The sequence below is a fragment of the Harpegnathos saltator genome, unplaced genomic scaffold (assembly GCF_003227715.2).
Source record: "Harpegnathos saltator strain DR-91 unplaced genomic scaffold, Hsal_v8.6 scaffold6, whole genome shotgun sequence".
NCBI classification, from domain to species: Eukaryota; Metazoa; Arthropoda; class Insecta; order Hymenoptera; family Formicidae; genus Harpegnathos; species Harpegnathos saltator.
In genome coordinates this window covers 123,519-141,868 of record NW_020230426.1, presented here as the reverse complement: position 1 = coordinate 141,868, position 18,350 = coordinate 123,519, and the positions used below count along the sequence as shown (strand labels likewise).

The window sequence follows — 18,350 nt, the reverse complement described above, 5'->3', positions numbered from 1 at the left end:
ATGTGAAGATATGAATAATTATTATAAGAAAACTATTGATACAATGTTAATTTGATATATATATAAGTAATATATGAATGAATATATTTTGTAAATAATTTCTTGTAAAGATAGACAAAGCACCTCTCATTGTATATATAGGAACTGTTTAAATTTTTATTAAATTAGTAATAATCGAAGTCGTGTAAGCATCATGATTATTATTATTAATTATTCTCTCGGGTTCATGTATAATTAAGATACTAATAACTCTTCTTACAGATTTAAAATTGCATTGAAGTATATGTGCATACGTATATACAAGATTATATATCTGTGTATGTGATTTATATCTCGATTATTGTTTTCGTGTGAACACACACACAGATAATCTAGTTTTATATTGTATAAATATAAATTATACAGAGAGGAGTTAAAGAATTTAAAGTTCTAGCTGAGCCTGCAGTAGTCATCATACAATACTGTTCACATTTTTCATGGAAATATGCATTTGTTATTCAATTTAGTAACAAACATCTCTCTCTCTTCTCCCCCCTCTCTCTCTCTCTCTCTCTCTCTCTCTCTCTCTCTCTCTCTCTCTCTCTCTCTCTCTCTCTCTGTCTCTCTCTCTCTGCCTCTCCCCTCTCACTGTTTTTAATTTCATAAGGAAAGTTTGGGAAATTTTTTAGGAAATTATTTCAACGGTAAACATTGTAATAGTGTTCGTCTTAATTATATTCTTGCAGATATTCTTCAATTTTCTAAAATTAATGTCAAATGCTTTGTAAACAGCTTCTTAGGAAAATTCAACAAATTAACATGTTCTATTTGAAATATTCGGTTATAAGTTTGTAAATTGTTCTACTATTGCGAATACGTAGATGCCACTAATATATATTAAAAAATTAAATAGTCTTTTTTTGTTTTTCGATTACTGTTTATTTTCGATGTGTGTTATTCTAAACAAACCTCTGTTTTTTCAGTAACAAATCAAATGTATGATGTAGAAAGATTGTGTGTTGTTACATTTACTACAAATATAGCACGTACAAAATATGATAAGTGCAGTGCTCAATTACACAATATATAAACATTTTCTATTCAATGCTTCTCTTAAGAGCTTGATGGCTACCAGGCGATACTTTGATAGAAATTGCTTTTCTCACGCTATAATATTGAGAGTGTGTATGTGTATGTGTACATATACACACACACACACACACACATACACATACTTAGATTTAATAATATTTAAAATAGGAAAGAATTTCATCGATCTATATACCCAACATATAAAGGAAGAGACTGCTTCTTGGGTTATAGTTTCATCAAATCCGTTCCTATTTTTAATATTAATTTAAATTATTTAATTAGGATATTGCTTGTTTATCAGAATTTATTTCTATAGACACACACTGGATCATATATTGTATATATAATAACATACTTATTTTACTCGGATGGGAAATTACAAACTCTGTATATAAATCTGCAAAAAGATAAGTACATGACTCGTGTGTCTGATGTGAACCGTATCATGTAACGCAAATGGAAGCAAGTATATGTATAGTAATTTAATGTTGCATAGTAACATGCAAAATATAATTGAGGAAAAATTTGATTGTATAATTTCGATGTAAAATATTCTCTTTCACATTAGATAGTTAGGCTAGGGATTATTATGTTACAATTTTATCACGGAATATTACATTTATATGATTGTATAGACTATACAAACAAAAGTAAGTTCTGTGTGTAAATATAAATATCTTAATTATAAGTGAATATTTAGCGCGCTCGCATAATTAAGGAGCTTCTAAAGTATCTATGCCGTGTAATTGCATATGTATGCATGTAATGTAAGGAGAGCAGTAATAATGCGCCAAAGATCAGATGCTGACTACGATGTCGTTGACTGTTGACGCAGTTGAAAAAGTGGTGTACGTGTGAGAAGCTCAATAAATAATTGGTGTTAACGTTGTGGTTCGTAAAACGGTGTAAAGTTTACATGCTACCATTTCCGCGCAATCTACAGTGATTATGCCAATAACGAACGATCACTTTACGCCCGTTTATGTATAAATATAGTCGCTTGACGAGCTCCTTAATTTTGTAGGCAAAGCTGCAAACATTATATTATGTATATGGATGTGCGTTTTATGATCACCAGATTGAGGTGAAGTACGATGACTTTAAAGCCTGCTATATGCAAAACATTTGTATTTTTAGTATTTGGTTATACGACGTAAATAGTTGTAAAACGAAGTGAACGATTGATAATAATCCTCACACAAATGGGGATAAATCTATATATATAAATATAAATATAAATACACACATACATACACATACACACACATGAAATAAAGAATTAGATACCATATTATATATTATATTTGTAGAAACGATTGAGAGCACGTGAGAGATATCGCGCTATGATTATGGAGAAAATATTACAATTATATTATTACCTATTATTACACAAAGTGAATACACAACATAGTAATTTGCTAATTGTACCTTTTAATAATTACTGTAGACACATTGATGAGAAAGGTTTTTTTCTTGTTATTAATTATTAATTACCATAGACTTATAAGACAATGAAAAATGTGTTATAAAAATTGCATTTGCTTCTTTTATATTATATTCTACCCATTTTCATCGTGCGCTGACCAACTCGTATCTTAATCATTGTATTGTGTAAACTCAAACATATTACTCACCATCCTATACATCTTTATCCATAAATTGTTCATATTATTTTCATTGTCGCTTATAGTTGCATAGCGACACTCCTATTTCATTAATATTTACTGTCAAAGTTTTTATTTTGCAGATAATCATAATATCAAAAACATTTTATTTTTGATATTGCATTGTTAAAATTGATGCTACATCATGCCTACATGCAGACATGTCACAGATGCAAAATAAGATTTATTATTTAATTTAGTTGTGTGCATTTAGCTGTTTTTAGTTGTTAAAGAGAACTTAGAATTAATATAATATAAATTTATTTTTAACTTTCTGCATAAAATATTATATTTTGCGTTTACACGTTTATGTGTATTTTAAAAATTATACATATATATATATATATATATAACAAATGTGTAAAAAAAGGATCAATGTGAGGCCATTTTTATACATGTCTATCCTTTGTAAAATTTCTATCGAAAATATTTAGTCATTTAATCCTGCATTCAATAATTTCTTTTTGTAATTGTTAATTTTGTTATTATTTTCATTTATTATCTTCTATACTTATTTAAGACATTATAAATAATTGTGTCAGGATCTAGGAAATTATAATAACAATTTTAGCAATATATACATTTTTTATAAACAATTAAAGGTTAATTATATCGAATCAGAGTAATTTCATTGAAAACTTGTTAGCAATATGAACATATGTTACAAAAATAAACACGCAAATGATTGACGTAGAGGTTGACCTTTCGCGAATCAAGTATTATTGAGTATCAATGATGAAATCAATTTTTATTTTATAGTTTAGTTTTATTAACGAGGAGAATTTGGACTATGTACTATCTGATCTATTTCAGTTTCAAGAGATCTGAAATAGAATGCTTAGAAATTTCTTACTCATAACAATTGTTCTGCAATCATTACGTAATATTCTACGTGATATACTTGGACGTTTAACAATATTTTGATCTATCTAGATACATGTATACGCAGAGAAATCCATCAATCGCTTTATTTTTTATTCATCATTTTTTATTCATTTGATTGATTGATCTCTCCGTATACTACTCCATGTTACATGAAATCATTTATTAAGTCTATAATTTCTGACATGTCGGCTATATGGGCGCCATATTTCCACAGACTTCTATAATATAACTAAACTGCTAACTCCGTTGTATACTGGCTGCGTTCCGAAATTCATTGCTAGTACTGAAAATCTATAATATACGTGACACAAATTATGTATTTTCAGTACTGGCAGTGAATTTCGGAACGCAGCCACTGTAACACAAAAATGACCCCAAAAAGTATGTATTAAGGCTGCGTTCCGAAATTCACTGCCAGTACTGAAAATACATAGTTTGTGTCACGTATACTATAGATTTTCAGTACTGGCAGTGAATTTTGGAACGCAGCCTAAGCCAGCGGTACACGGTGCTTGTTTTCGTGCTGGATTGCTTGCTGGATGAAAATACTGCGTTCTGATTAGTGCATTTCCATCCATCTTCGGAAATATACCAATCAGAACGCAGTATTTTCATCCAGCAAGCAATCCAGCACGAAAACAAGCACCGTGTGCCGCTGGCTTTAAATAAGGGATCAAGCATCTGCGCATGCGTGAAATTAATAGTCCATAAGGAGAGGGGCTACATAAGCAATATAACCGATCCAATTAGAAAAAATGTGTTTTGATTCAACCAATCAGACGTGAATGTCGGTCCACCAGGATGTATTTTTCGAGGTCATATATTTAACTCCGAGGTCATAACTCCGACTCAGTATCTGACCCCGAAAAGTATGTACCGTCCTGGTGTCCGATATTCACGTCTGATTGGTTGAATCAAGACACATTTCTTCTAATTGGATGGGCCATATTGTTTATATATTCCCTCTCCTTGTGGACTCCAATTCACGCATGCACAGATGTTTGATCCCCTTATGTAATACATACTTTTTGGAGTCAATTTTGTGCTACAGTATATAAGGGAATTAGTAGTCTAGTTATACTATAGAAGTCTGTGGTTATGGTCCGTCTATGGCCGTATTCCAAAATTTACTGCCAGTACTGAAAATATATAATTTGTGTTACGCAAACTATAACTTTTCAGCGTTAGCAGTGAATTTTAGAACACGGCCTACATAGGTCACATACACAAAATGCAAATCATAGGATGCAGAAATTGACCAATCATAGTTGATCATTTACACTCAGGCTGACTCCCCATGCGATGTAAAAAGCGTATGCATAAACCGCGTCAGCCAATCAATTGTCTCAGCTGTTATACGCAAATCATAGCTGAGATGAATGATTGGTTGTCGCAAGTTACGCGTACACATTTTACGCTCGAAGACCCATATTCAGAACATGCTTACAACTATGTTAGTGCGCTGTTAACGCACGTTAATCAGAAGGCATATTGCGTGGCTTTCCATTGGTTTCATTGGTTAACAGCGCGCTAACATAGTTATAAGCACGTTCTGAATATAGGCCCATATGAAAGAGGCCGCAACTGTAATTAGTTAATTTCTGCGTTCTGCAATCTGCGTTTTATAAAGCGTTCTACAAAGTTCACGTTCTTGAAAACTAAGCTTATGAAAAACATCAACGCGTTAAGCTAAGACTCCATGCATGCGATGAGCTGCAACAAACGGTTGCGGTGATCAATCAGAAGACAGACGCATGCCGGAGCTTGCCGCAACCGGACTTGCGCCTCCCTCCTGATTGGTCACCGCAACATTTGCCGCAGCTCACCGCATGCATGGAGTCTTAGCTTTAGCTTTACAATCTCAGCTAACAAGGACCAGCTTAGGCCCAATTGCACCAACATTATTTTGGTTTTAAGAGACTAAAATATATCTCTGTCTTTATTTATTTAGTAAGAAAGATAAAGATAAACTTATATTTAAGTCTCACTTAACATGTTGAGCGCCGCGTCAGCCATCGGTGGCTGACACTGGACTTTCCGTTTAGGCCGCGTCAACCACCGGTGGCTGACACTGAAATTACATTTAGGCTGTGTCTGCCACCGCTGGGTGACACTGACCTTTCACATAGGCCGCGAAAAACAGCTGGCTGACAGCGTATAACATGATATAGAACTATAAAATTTACACTCTTTTATGGAATTGCAGAAAATTTATTCAAAATTTACTTAATTTTGACACATTACAGGATTAGTGGATTTCATTGAAGCACGGTAAACATAAAAACGGTTCTCCTTTACAGGTATTACAAAATGTGACAACTCGCTTAGTTCTTTTCCTGGCCATTTCTCTACTATCTTTTGTTACATTTTTATCGTAACATGATTTACAATATCTTCGTACTTTGGAAACGTTTCCAGGTTTTCTTTGGAGTTGGTGTTGTTTTTAGACCTTCTTGCAATATTGTCCGATGAAATGTCTTCTTTTTCACAATTTGTAAGATATACTGCTAATTTCTTCCGGAAATCTGTAATGCTGATTTTCTGCGATAAGCAGAACTGCGATAAGAGACATTGGCCCTATAATACCAGCGCTTCTAAGTGGCGCGCGTGGCCTGATGGGGACTGCCTTCAAAATCGGCGTGGCGCTCAACGTGTTAAAAATAATGTTGGTGCAACTGGGCCTTAGGGATATTTCTATCTTAGGTTTTTCATAAGTCTTTCATAGGTATTTCCAAATATATTCAAGGAGTGGTTTCTCATCTAGATGTTTCTTCTATCCTTGATGATATTAAATAACCTTTTTCTGAAGAGTATTTCGGTATTTAAAGTTTATCTGCGATTATTACTTCTTTGGATGAAATAATATAAAATCACTCCTTGAATAAACAAAGATAAAAATGGATTCAGAAAATACAGAATCTAAGCAGGAACTTCAGATGGTGAACGTTAAACGAAAATTGAAAAAACGTCGTGCTAGTGAAAGTCACATGGAGGTACTATGTATTCCAGGTTTTATATTATATTGAATAATATTAGTTGCTTTCAGTAAAAAACAAAGCATTTTAGTGGAAACCTGTATTTTCTACTTGCAAAAAATGTATACTTTTATATTTATGATAAATTTAAAATAATTCAATATATCAGTGAATAATTATTGTTTTTCTAACATAGTTATTGTATCAATTTGGGGATTGTTTAAAACATAACAAGTTTACAAGTGATAGCATTACATATGTAATAGATTTTGTTACTTGTCCATTGTTATAATCTTATATTGCAATTATCTTTTAAGGTGGAAGTGGTTAATGGCATAGAAGGAAAAGTAAACCAGCATACAGCTAAAAAAAGAGCAAGGAATACTATAGAACAAAGAAAAGTAAGATAATAATATTTATATAATTTCTTGATATATTTTTAACAAACCTAATTTTTTATTAAAATTTATGTCTTGTATATAGATTCCAGTACCAGCTCACAGATATACACCTTTGAAGGAAAATTGGTTGAAGATATTTACACCTATTGTTGAACATTTACAATTACAAGTACGCTTTAATTTAAGAACGAGGCATGTGGAAATTAGAAGTGCACCAGACACCACAGATATTTCAAATCTTCAAAAAGCAGCTGATTTTGTAAAAGCATTTATCTGTGGATTTGAAGTGGAAGATGCTTTAGCTTTACTACGTTTGGATGACTTGTTTGTAGAAACATTTGAAATATTGGATGTTAAACAGACATTAAAGGGTGATCATTTATCTAGAGCTATTGGAAGATTAGCAGGCCAAGGTGGAAGAACAAAGTTTACTATAGAAAATGTAACAAAAACTCGAATTGTATTAGCGAGTAGTAAAATACACATATTAGGTTCTTATCAGAATATACAACTAGCCCGTAGAGTAGTATGTAATCTGATTATGGGCAGTCCACCTTCTAAAATTTATGGACACTTGAAAAACATAACTGGTAGAGTGTCAAACCGATTATAAGGTAGTTACAAAATATATCATTTAAACTTTATACATATGTATAGTTGCTTATTCTCTCCTTTATGTGTTAATAATAGAAAGATATTTTATACTTCGTGTTCTATATAATACTGTGTGTATATATATACATAACAATATATACAATGAATAATTACAATTATTTTCTATAAATATAATGTGAGATTATAATTAATACCATTTCATAAATTCATAAAAGTATTTGATACTTATATTTACGTGGTACTTTATTAAGAACCAATCTTCCATCATAACTGAGAGATGCAAATGTCCAGGGATCAGCAGATGACCATTCTACTGCATATACACTATCTTCATGTTCTTCATATTTGCCTACAAGACCATCTTCCAATCTGAAATGCCATAAATATATAAATTTTTCTAATTTGCTTGTCAGTCAGCTTGTGATATGCATATTTGTTCATTTACTTCTTTTTCCTGCAAGGTTCTTCATTTTGTGAAGATTCGTCTTCAGCTGATACTATATGTCTAAATGGCTCAGATGAGATAGATGCAATACTGCATAATATTACTCTTGAGTCACTGCTGGATGTTAAAACAAGTTGGTCGTGGAAACGATTGATTCTTATGTTCCACACCCAGTGTGAATGTTCCATACGTGATAGCACTGGTTCTGTCGGAAACCGAATGTCCCAGAATTTCATGTATCCATCGTCACCACAAGTGGACAAAAAATATTGACGATTTGCATTGAAATCTAAATCCCTGATAAACAAATCAAATAACAGATAGATGTAGAAATAATAATACACTTAGTTTTATGGAAGATTAATTTTTATATTATTTTTACCTGATAATCTGTGAATGTGCACATAGAATAGACCAAGCAGCATTGGTTGGATTTCTAAAATCCCATCCACGTACATTGTTTTCATTTAAAGTTACAAACTGATTAGCTCCATTATGGGGATTCCATTTGCCATTTGTGAACCGTGGCTGACCTTTACCTTCCAGAGTACCTGATACCATAGTCTAAATAGAATATAGAAAAAATATCAAATGGACAGAATTCTTCCTCTAGTAGTAAATTCAAAATTAAATAATAGAATAGTTTTATAATCTTGTAATTAAAGATATCAATACCTGCGGCCCTTCATTTGACAAATCCCATAAAACAAAATTATTATCCACTACAGAAACAACTTTTTTACTATCTGTAGGATGATAGGCAATAGTTTTAAGATCAGTACCATATGGAGTTGTATCAATATCTGCTAATTTATTGAGTTGCAGAATATCATTAGTATATTCTCTTATCTCAGGAAATTGCCAAACAGCTCCTTTCATTTGGCAAGTACCTTCTTCTAAAAAGATATAAATATTTCAGTTTTAAGAAACATATTTTGTTGTATCTTAAGTCATCCTGAATTATTAAGTATCATTCAATCTATTTATTTTTTTATTTAGATAATAAGAAATATTTAAATATAAATAAATTAAATGTATGTATGTGTATGTATACATAATAAATTATTTACCACTCAAACTATTATAACATGTAATAAATGTATCAGGTTCTGTTGGAGAAGCTTGTATAGACCAGATTTCTCCCATTGGATGTTGAAACACTTGAGTTTTTAAATTTCCTGTTTCTTCATTAAGTTCTACCAAGTGAACTTGATTGTTACTAAATTTTAAAGACTGCGTTCCTACTAAAAATCTTACAATATCAGTCTCAGCTGTTTGAGCTGACAGTGCCCTGGTCTAAAGTGTAAAAAATATATAATACATATTTTTTATACAGAAAATGTTAATTTATATAGAAAAAAACTTATTGAGTAATAATGATTATTTATAGTGCTTAAGTTGACAATAAAAAAATATAATTATTTGTCAGCTGGATAAAAAAGCTATGGAAAGGGAAGACATAGACCGATTAAAAATTCATAATTTCATACTTGAAATTCGAGCCCATATATAACAGGTTTGTCGTTTTCCATTTCCGGATATTATGCCTCACTATATAAAATATATTATTGGTAATTATGAAGAATATGGGCCTTCTCTCCAATTTTGCTGAAACTTTGCACAATTGTGTATTTTGGTGCGTAGAATGCGATTTTGAAAGAAAAAAACGTCGCTCTCAAACGGATCAAAAATTATAAAAATCAGAAAAATGATATACATAGAGTTAGGATATCTCTGTCATGCCGATAATACAGACTAACTGGAAAGCATGCGCAATGCGTCAAAGTGTAAAATAGTACATATAAGCGCGGGCGGGGCTCCGCTCCTTCCTCACACTCTCCTCCCCATAGAAATCTTAACTTAACCCAACTTATTGCATCTTTATGTATTGTTAAGCGTAAGTTTTAAATATTTTAATCTTTACAACAATGCCCAACAACAACATATGAAGATGCAATAAGTTGGGTTAGGTTAGGATTTCTTCAGGAAGGAGGTGTAGAACTCCGCCCCTCGGCCGCTTATATGTACTATCTTACATTTTTCGACTAAAAAGAACAGACCATAAGTCTCTGTATTACCAGCATAATAGATTTTTTAACCTCGTATGTGTCATTTTTTATCACTTCATAACTTTCGATCCGTTTGAGAACGACACTTTTCTCTTTCAAAATCGTGTTCTACGCACCAAAATACACAATTGTGCAAAGTTTCAGCAAAATTGGTGAGGAAGCCCGTATTCTTCACAATTACCTAAAATTTTATCCCTTTTCTGTTCAACGCAAATTTATATGTTTATTTCATTTTAACGACCAAAAGTGTAAACTAATTCATCTAAAAAGGAACAGACTGTCATGGTCGAAAAAATACTTTAGTACACTGCACTTCTCGAACCAGTGCAGCTACAAAGAACAGATTAATTACACTTTTACACGTACGTACACTACGATTACGTACACTTTTGACACACCTCGCTTTAGTCGCCACTGAAACCAATTTAATTACGCTATGTGGAGGTTAGGAAATGTTTACCTATTAAATTTGCACTATTGGGTAGACCATAGGCGAAGCATGACAGATATCTGAAGGCGAACATTCAAATACTCTTGTGTGGGAATCATGTTTTTCCCCGTAGGATGGCCGCGGGTCTTAAACGCCAACGAGCCGAGCAAAATAAATGCCGTAGTATGTAACAGAGATAAGATTCTCTTTGCTATCCTCACCACGGATTCTCTCACCATCTGGTACTGCAAAGTATGTATCTAGGTCGAAAGGCATTTCTTAATTAGTTATATTGTAATTTTAGAGTTTCCTTTTAGTTTAATTAAAACTTTATTAATTTCACATCTTTGTATACGTCTGTTTATAAGAATATTATGTTGTAGCCTTGTGTACCAATTGTATTCAGCAGACGATCTGAGGCTTCCTTACGAAAATATGGATGGAATGTTTTGGTTCAATGGAGGCCAGATTCCAGCATGTTGGTTGTTGCAACATCAGAGAGCTATTTACTGTTTTACAGGCTTTCAGATAGCAATCCAGAAGGTCGTGGACTCTATGAACAACGAGATTCACCAGTTACTAGTCTGAAACGAGATAGTGCAGAATTGTTCATCAAGGAAGTCATTCCATGTCTTGTTTTAAATTTTGTAAGTATTGTTATAATTGTTATTACTAAAAATATATTCACGAAGGAATTTAAAAAGAAAGTAATAAAGTTGCCTAGATTTTATAAGACTAATTATCCATTGTTAGGAAAAATCAGCTTGGATTGATGGTGGCATTAGTTCTCTAGTTTGCATACGAGATGAACTCATGATAGCAACCAAAACTAGCCATGTAGTACGCTACAAATGGGATGGCAATATGAATCGGGACTATTCCTTAGATTTGAGACGTATACCGTTCAGTATTGATCAGCAAATTTCTACTGTAGCTGTGCCACTCACAGAAAACAATATCTATGTCACTGACATTGAATATTCACCTCTTGTTGGAGGTTTTGCTATCGTGCTTAGTGATGGTAGAGCTGCATTTCTCACTGCTCAGTCCTTAAAATTTGATCCTAACCAAGTACAAGGAATCTGGGCTAGAGATTTAGACGATGCAACATGCGCTGCTGTTAATCATAAATATCGACTAATTGCCATTGGTAAGCAAAAGTAAGTATTATTTGTGATATATAATATATTTGTAAGTTTGTACATGAAATAAATTTATAGTTTTAAATTATGAGAAAATAAAATTTGATATGATTTATATCTTAGTTATAAAATTATACAAAAATTATAGAAATATTTTTCCAAATTCATAATAAAGCAAATTTATTACCAAATGTAATTTACAGTAGTTTTATGACAATTAATATAATTTTTTTATATCTTTGCGTTTGCAGTTCTGAAGGTGTTGTTTATTATGTTGATGAAACTACAGGAGGCTTAGAGATGTCACATACTTTGAGCCTATCCTCCAAAGATTATCCAGGTCGACCAGGCAGTGTCAGGTGTCTAAGATGGACTCCCGACAGTTGCGCTATTGCGTTAGCTTGGGAAGGCGGCGGTCTGGCATTGTGGAGCACCTTTGGTGCTCTATTACTCTGTAGCTTAAAGTGGGACTATGGCCTAAGAGTAGATCTGACACATGACAATCCTTTGCACATTCATACGATGGAATGGTCGGCAGAGGGTTATCAGTTATGGATGTTACGAGAATCTCCAGGACCTTCTGTTACTGAAGAGAACGGAAACGAAACCTATATCAATAGCAATCGCTCTCTTATTCAATTAGATTTCGCCAAAAGTCCCTTGACGATTAATCCTTGCATGGGCCATCACGGGCATCTGTATCTTCAAGGCGAGGATAGATTGTATTTAAATTTAGGCGCCGGGATATCTTCGTCAGCCTCAGGTTTTCATCTTGCCACTGAAATGCCTAGCGATAGCATGCTTCAGACACTCGCCGGTTGCAAGCAATGGCTCGTTGTGCCTATTCCAACGACATATAGTGGTTCCAACTGGCCGATTCGGGTAAGTGTTTATCATCGCAGTTCGATCTAAATCATTACCAGTTGCATATTTAAGAAAATAAATGAACTTAGTATATAAGCTATATTATTAGTGAATTTTGTAGAATTTAATTTTATTAACTCACAATTCTGATGATAAAGCAATGTCGACATGTAATAGAGTTCATTGTATATAATATCAATGAAGAAAATTGTTTTGTGTAAAATCTTTATTTTTTAAATACATAGATATGCTGCATTATATGTTTATATATTTGTATGTTTGATAGTATACTGCAATAGATAGTGAAGGTTTGAGCCTGGCGGTTGCGGGCCGAACGGGATTAGCGCATTATTCTCTACCCTCGAGAAAGTGGAAATTGTTCGGCAATGAGACGCAAGAGCGAGACTTTATAGTGACTGGTGGATTGCTATGGCATAAAGGATACCTGATAGCTAGCAGTTATTCCATCTTGGATGATAAAGACGAGATCAGAATTTATCCACGTGACACGCGTCTGGATAATAGCTACGTCAAGAGCGTTAGAATGCCATCGCAGGTGTTACTACTCAATACCATGAAGGACAGTCTCTTGACGTTCTGCGCTAACGCGCAGATCAGTATCTACGACATGGTGATGCAAAAGGATGTTGGTAAGTGGGGCTCATCTCGCGTGAGATTGTTTTTTTTTTTTATAAAAAATGGGTTAACAGTTTTTCTCAACGGGTTTCTGAACAGACATTTTTGACAGACAAACCTTCCGTATCGCTTTCAAATGAATCGGTGCGCTGACGGTATATATATATATAGCAAGAGCAGCAAATAGTCATTACAGAAATGAAAATGTTTTATGTTATCTGTTCATAGAAGCTGGAGGCATTGAGCTAACGAGAATACAGACTGTGGACATCAGCGGACTGTGCGTACATCCTGCTTGTGTGGTCAGCGCCACATTGACTACAATTCGCGCGGAAACCGCCGGCAGTCACCCTCATCCTGAGAGTCTTTTGCTGAATGTGTCCGGACGTCTCCTCATGGTTCAGCGGGAACACTCCACGGACAGTTCGGACGTTCCGTTCACATGCAGCGCACCGACAGTATTAGCATCCTACGTCGAGAACGTTTGGGTGCCGTCGCGTTCAAGAAGAGACAAGCCACATTTAACAGAGGCTCTGTGGTTGTTTTGTGGGGCTCACGGCATGAGAGTCTGGTTGCCGCTTTGGGTACCACGTAATCACCAAGAGAAGACACACGCCTTCATGAGCAAACGCATAATGCTGCCTTTTCACTTGCGGATTTATCCGCTGGCGATACTCTTTGAGGACGCGATTCTGCTTGGAGCCGAAAACGACACTGTGTTGTTCACATCGGATACTAACTCGCCCTTTTCACTGCCCTTCAATTTGTTGGAGCTCACGGTACCAATTTTATTCTCATTTCATATCATACCTTAAATAGTATATCTTAAAAATATCTTAATGTAAATTTTCTTTTACTGTAAAACTCACAGTGTAGATGTCAATTTGGGAAGATGTCATATTTAAACTACTTTTATTTCTAATAACGTTTTCGTATTTTCAGAGCCAAGTATATTTGCATCAGATACTGCGCCAATTGATACGTCGAAACTTGGGTTATCACGCGTGGGAGATAGCGCGCTCATGTTCCGCACTGCCGTATTTCCCGCACTCGCTGGAGTTGCTGCTGCATGAAGTTCTAGAGGAAGAGGCAACGAGTAAGGATCCCATTCCGGACGCACAGTTGCCGTCCGTTGTGGAATTTATTCGCGAGTTTCCCGGTGTTTGGGCGAGAGCTGTCGTACAATGCGCCCGGAAAACCGAGATCGCCCTTTGGCCGTATCTGTTTTCCGTCGCTGGTCCTCCGAAGAAGCTGCTGCAAGATTGCTTGCAACGTCAGCAGCTCGACACCGCTGCCAGCTACTTGATCATTCTGCAAAATTTGGAGCCGTCCTCCGTCAGCAGACAACACGCTACATTATTGTTAGACGCCGCGTTGGAGCAAGGTCGATGGGAATTGTCGAGGGACCTCGTGAGGTTTCTCAGAGCAATCGGTAAGCGCTTCAATTTATATTCATTCTTGTAACGAGTAATATCATATACATAATTTTGTGTAAATCCATATCTCTCTCGGGTTATCAGATCCAAACGATGTGGAGTCGCCGCGTACATCATGGAGCGGCAGTGCAAAATTGGGTGGTCCTCCGCAGACACCTCCACTTTCTCCGCACGAGGACGATCTGTCCTTGGTCTTAGGTACTATGCAGGTCTCAAGAAGCCGTAGTTACAGTACTACGGTTACGCCCAAAGTACAATCCGAGAAAGATATCGCGCCATCCTCTATGCTCGAGAAAACCCGGAATGTCGTTATGAGACGGAAAAAATCGGTACCGACAGTAAAAACCGAGAAAACTGAGAACAAGTAATTATTACACTCTTCTTCAAATTTACATTTAAAAAATCTATTTAAAGTGAAGTTTACCAATTGTAGATTTGCAAAACTTCTTCGATGGCTTGTTTTTTTTTTTTTTTTTTTTTTCTATAACATTGAAGGAATGCTTGCTTCGATTAAAGTATATATTTTTGTTTTTTTGTCTAATTAAATATACTAAATATATATTCAAATTTAAATCTCATTTTAGGGAAGGATCGGCAGAGGAGTTTTTCATCGACGTCATTTTGCAACGCCACGCTCGACGGCTCCTCTCAGCTCGCCGCTTGACTGATTTGGGCAGGTTCGCGGCTCGTCTTGACTTTCACCTGGTGACTTGGTTCGCCCGAGAACGTGACAGAGCAGCGAAAGTCGATGACTACGTGGGAACTTTGAAGGCGGTTCATGAGGACTTTGCATTCCCGTATCCGACTCTTTCGTTGCCGACATTGCAGAAATTTCGTAGATCCAGTCTCACGTCTCTACACTCTGTGATGTCTGATGACGAGACGTTGTCGCCAAATTTAAACGTCGATCTACCCGATAGTGGATACACCAGTCTTCCAAGTGGTAGGCCACCATATACAACATTGGTCTCACCCGTTGCCAGCTTAGAAACACAATTTCCGACCGCAGAAGCCAAATTAACACCGAATCTAATACACGGTGAGTTGTAGCTTTCATTTAGAAGAAGAACGCGTATTGATTCTCATTTACGCGAATTTTTCTACGCGAAGTCGCGGTTTTTCATATTCTTGTAGATAATAACTTTTCAAATGTGCAAATAATATTCCTGTTTACCAAATTTCAGATGCCAACAGTGTCCTTAGTGATACCAGTACTATCTGGAGGGATGACGCAGAGTCCATCGTTGGCTCAGTGTGTTGGGTCTCACCGGAATCAGTGGGGCCCACAGAGGTCCAACCAGCTTCATCAGCCTCTGCGCCAATCGGTCGAGCCGAAGTGCAGCTTAGGTAATAACATATGCGCCTGTATTATAAAATCATGCACAATCAACTGTATCCAACCTTATAACTGTTTCTTTTGTATTTTAAATCGCCGCAGGTATTTGCTGCAACTCTTTCTCGAAGGCTGCTGCCTAGGATGGGCTGCTGTAGTGGCAACCGTTCTTCGTGACGGAGCAGCCATGGCTAGAACAGTGAGAACGGCACATGCGCCGATGCAGACTATCGATTCTGTGATTAATTTGAGAGATGGACTACTCACTTTGACTAAGTGGTCTCATTCAGAATGGTATGCACTGTAATACTTCATATTAATCGCAACAATTGCTCAGTCTTCAACTTTTTGGCGAAAATATTGATCGTACGTTTCGATTGCAGTTTAGGATACCGTCCGTTTATGTCCAACATCCAATACCAAATATCGTTGTTGAATAGGCTGATAATATCGAAACAGCAACAGGAGCAGGAACAGATACCGGAGAGTCCCTCACCGAGTCCGGCTCCGTCGGCCAGCAGCAATCAACGCGGGACTCTCTCTCGCTCAAGACACTCGTCGGTCAGTCATGCTTCCAATACAGCTCCGTTGGAAGAGGAACGCACGCATGAGTCATCCTTGATTGTCGAGGAGTCTGCGTTCCATGGGAGCTACAATAATCTCAGCGTTACGGAAGACTCCTCGTCGCAGAATACCTGCACGATTTCTTAAGAGTGCCTTATGAGGTACTACAGAAGTAATGGCTGTTCATTCCGCTGTGGATTCTACGTATCAAAAGGAAACTCTTCTCTCCGTTCGCAGTATCCGTTCTATAAGTTTTATGAAGGATCTTATTTGACTACGTTACAAACTGAGATTCCATATCGTTCCGCAATCATCGTTTTATGAATAGGAATTTCACATGGTACATCGCTCGAGATGCGATGATTCCTGTAACGCGACAATATTCTACAAAATTGGTATTATTACTAGCTCCCCCCGACTGGTATAGGCTGTTTGAGAGGTCCTTGTAACTCGGGAAAATCTCGAAAATTTGTAAATAGAGCTTCGAAGCATTTTTTATTCACTTTACATCGCGCAGATATTTTCGAATGTACAGGGTGAAATATGAAAGAGAATTGATAACTCGCACTTGTATATAAACGCTCACTGTATCATTGTTAAAAGTACACGTGTCGGGAAAACAAAAAGACGAGATACAGAAGACAATTGTGCAAGACACATAGTGCGAGATTCAGAATATAATTGTGCAAGACACATAGTGCGAGATTCAGAATATAATTGTTCAAGATTGCGGGCCACGGTAGTGCAAGATTAAATCTTGTCGTCGCACAGCAGCACGTGCGTGCAGGGATGCGCATTAGCTCATTCGTGAATTGTGAGCAATAGCGGACAGCAATATAACGCAGCCAATGAACAGTGGTTCAAAGACGTTAAATCAAAATTGGCACGCCAAAAGGTCTGATATTATTATGATAATTATATAACGTCAAGTGACGCGAAATATTAATAAGCTATTTATACATATTGTAACATAGATAGTAATGTATAAATATATGTTATATTTTCTCATAAAACCTCTCTCATCGCTCCAGGGAACTCAGTCGATTCGTCGATAGTACGAATTGAAAGCGTATAAGAAAAAGAAAGAAAAATATTCATTAATCGACAAACTATGCTCGCACGCGACCAGTCGAATTGTCAATATCTGATCGATATCGATTGCATCTAGACTCGTCTTGGGGACATGTTAGATATCGTGTTCCACATTCTGACGGGATATTGCGGAGAATATTTACCTCACAGGTGTTTCACATGCGTTACACGTGATATTTCCCCGTCGATCTATGACGTCGACTTTCCTCTAAAAAACGCGATTACTCAGTCGCTACAAGGAAAGTCTACAATTTATTCTGCGGTATAATGGGGGAAAGGTGGTATTGGTGTCGCGGTTGAAAGTATCTATTAACGATGGCTTTCAATCGAACTGTCAATTATCCGATCCGCCATTGACACTTCCACGAAGGTATGTATCTGCGTATTTTTTACAGTTTCGATTTAGCGTCAATCGTCGAGTCCGTGAACTCGTGTTCACCGCAACAGGGAAAAAAAGAGTTCGTAAAAGTGCGTATGATAACAAAAAAGATGCGCAGATACTTCTCTTTCGATTAACGTTTACAAAATTTATCGTATAAAGAAGAGACACGTGAGGAATAATGCCATATTCCTGCTAGTTACCAATATTTTAAGCGGATTTTGTTGAATAATTCAAGATGAGAAATTTATAAAACTCACATGGATAGAATATTTTTAATTCATAATAATAATAATAATAATGATAGTAATAATAAAAGAAGAAAAAGGCAAAAACAATCAACAACGAA

The 18,350-nt window shown here is 35.8% G+C and overlaps 3 protein-coding genes across 7 annotated transcripts; 2 read left to right on the top strand and 1 right to left on the bottom strand.

The window, feature by feature from the left end:
• The first annotated feature begins 6,409 nt into the window (after nt 1–6,409).
• l(1)G0004 (RNA-binding protein pno1) lies at nt 6,410–7,640 on the top strand. Its single transcript, XM_011145894.3, has 3 exons — nt 6,410–6,613; nt 6,913–6,996; nt 7,079–7,640. Exons 1-3 carry the CDS (start codon nt 6,518–6,520, stop codon nt 7,607–7,609), a joined length of 711 nt encoding a protein of 236 aa, XP_011144196.1. The 5' UTR covers nt 6,410–6,517; the 3' UTR covers nt 7,610–7,640.
• Nucleotides 7,641–7,767: 127 nt separating this feature from the next.
• LOC105185986 (EARP-interacting protein homolog) lies at nt 7,768–10,434 on the bottom strand. 4 transcript variants are annotated; one of them, XM_011145890.3, is made up of 7 exons: nt 10,307–10,434; nt 9,547–9,607; nt 9,127–9,352; nt 8,732–8,952; nt 8,439–8,620; nt 8,057–8,353; nt 7,768–7,980 (listed from the first exon to the last, which is right to left on the bottom strand). In XM_011145890.3, exons 2-7 carry the CDS (start codon nt 9,586–9,588, stop codon nt 7,818–7,820), a joined length of 1,131 nt encoding a protein of 376 aa, XP_011144192.1. In that variant the 5' UTR covers nt 9,589–9,607; nt 10,307–10,434; the 3' UTR covers nt 7,768–7,817. The 4 variants fall into 4 exon arrangements, with proteins under 4 accessions (XP_011144192.1, XP_011144195.1, XP_011144190.1 ...); XM_011145893.3 differs by lacking the exon at nt 10,307–10,434 and adding an exon at nt 10,242–10,277; XM_011145888.3 differs by lacking the exon at nt 10,307–10,434 and adding an exon at nt 9,856–10,222 and having other exon boundaries at nt 7,769–7,980; nt 9,547–9,670.
• Nucleotides 10,435–10,672: 238 nt separating this feature from the next.
• On the top strand, nt 10,673–18,223 carry Rich (guanine nucleotide exchange factor subunit Rich). Of its 2 annotated transcripts, none has more exons than XM_011145886.2 (12): nt 10,673–10,807; nt 10,939–11,202; nt 11,309–11,715; nt 11,949–12,579; nt 12,848–13,211; nt 13,426–13,976; nt 14,140–14,629; nt 14,718–14,997; nt 15,218–15,672; nt 15,818–15,980; nt 16,072–16,260; nt 16,407–18,223. In XM_011145886.2, exons 1-12 carry the CDS (start codon nt 10,673–10,675, stop codon nt 16,675–16,677), a joined length of 4,200 nt encoding a protein of 1,399 aa, XP_011144188.1. In that variant the 3' UTR covers nt 16,678–18,223. The 2 variants fall into 2 exon arrangements, with proteins under 2 accessions (XP_011144188.1, XP_011144187.1); XM_011145885.2 differs by having other exon boundaries at nt 16,350–18,222.
• Nucleotides 18,224–18,350: the final 127 nt, after the last annotated feature.

Coding starts and splice junctions, on each gene's coding strand:
- LOC105185986 (XM_011145890.3), bottom strand. CDS start 9,588: ATGGAAAACGACAAACCTGTTATATATGGGCTCGAATTTCAA. Junction 8,953..9,126: donor ATGTTATAATAGTTTGAGTG/GTAAATAATTTA, acceptor ATATCTTTTTAG/AAGAAGGTACTTGCCAAATG. Junction 8,354..8,438: donor GCACATTCACAGATTATCAG/GTAAAAATAATA, acceptor TTTGTTTATCAG/GGATTTAGATTTCAATGCAA.
- Rich (XM_011145885.2), top strand. CDS start 10,673: ATGTTTTTCCCCGTAGGATGGCCGCGGGTCTTAAACGCCAACGAGCCG. Junction 12,580..12,847: donor GTTCCAACTGGCCGATTCGG/GTAAGTGTTTAT, acceptor TATGTTTGATAG/TATACTGCAATAGATAGTGA. Junction 15,673..15,817: donor AACACCGAATCTAATACACG/GTGAGTTGTAGC, acceptor ACCAAATTTCAG/ATGCCAACAGTGTCCTTAGT.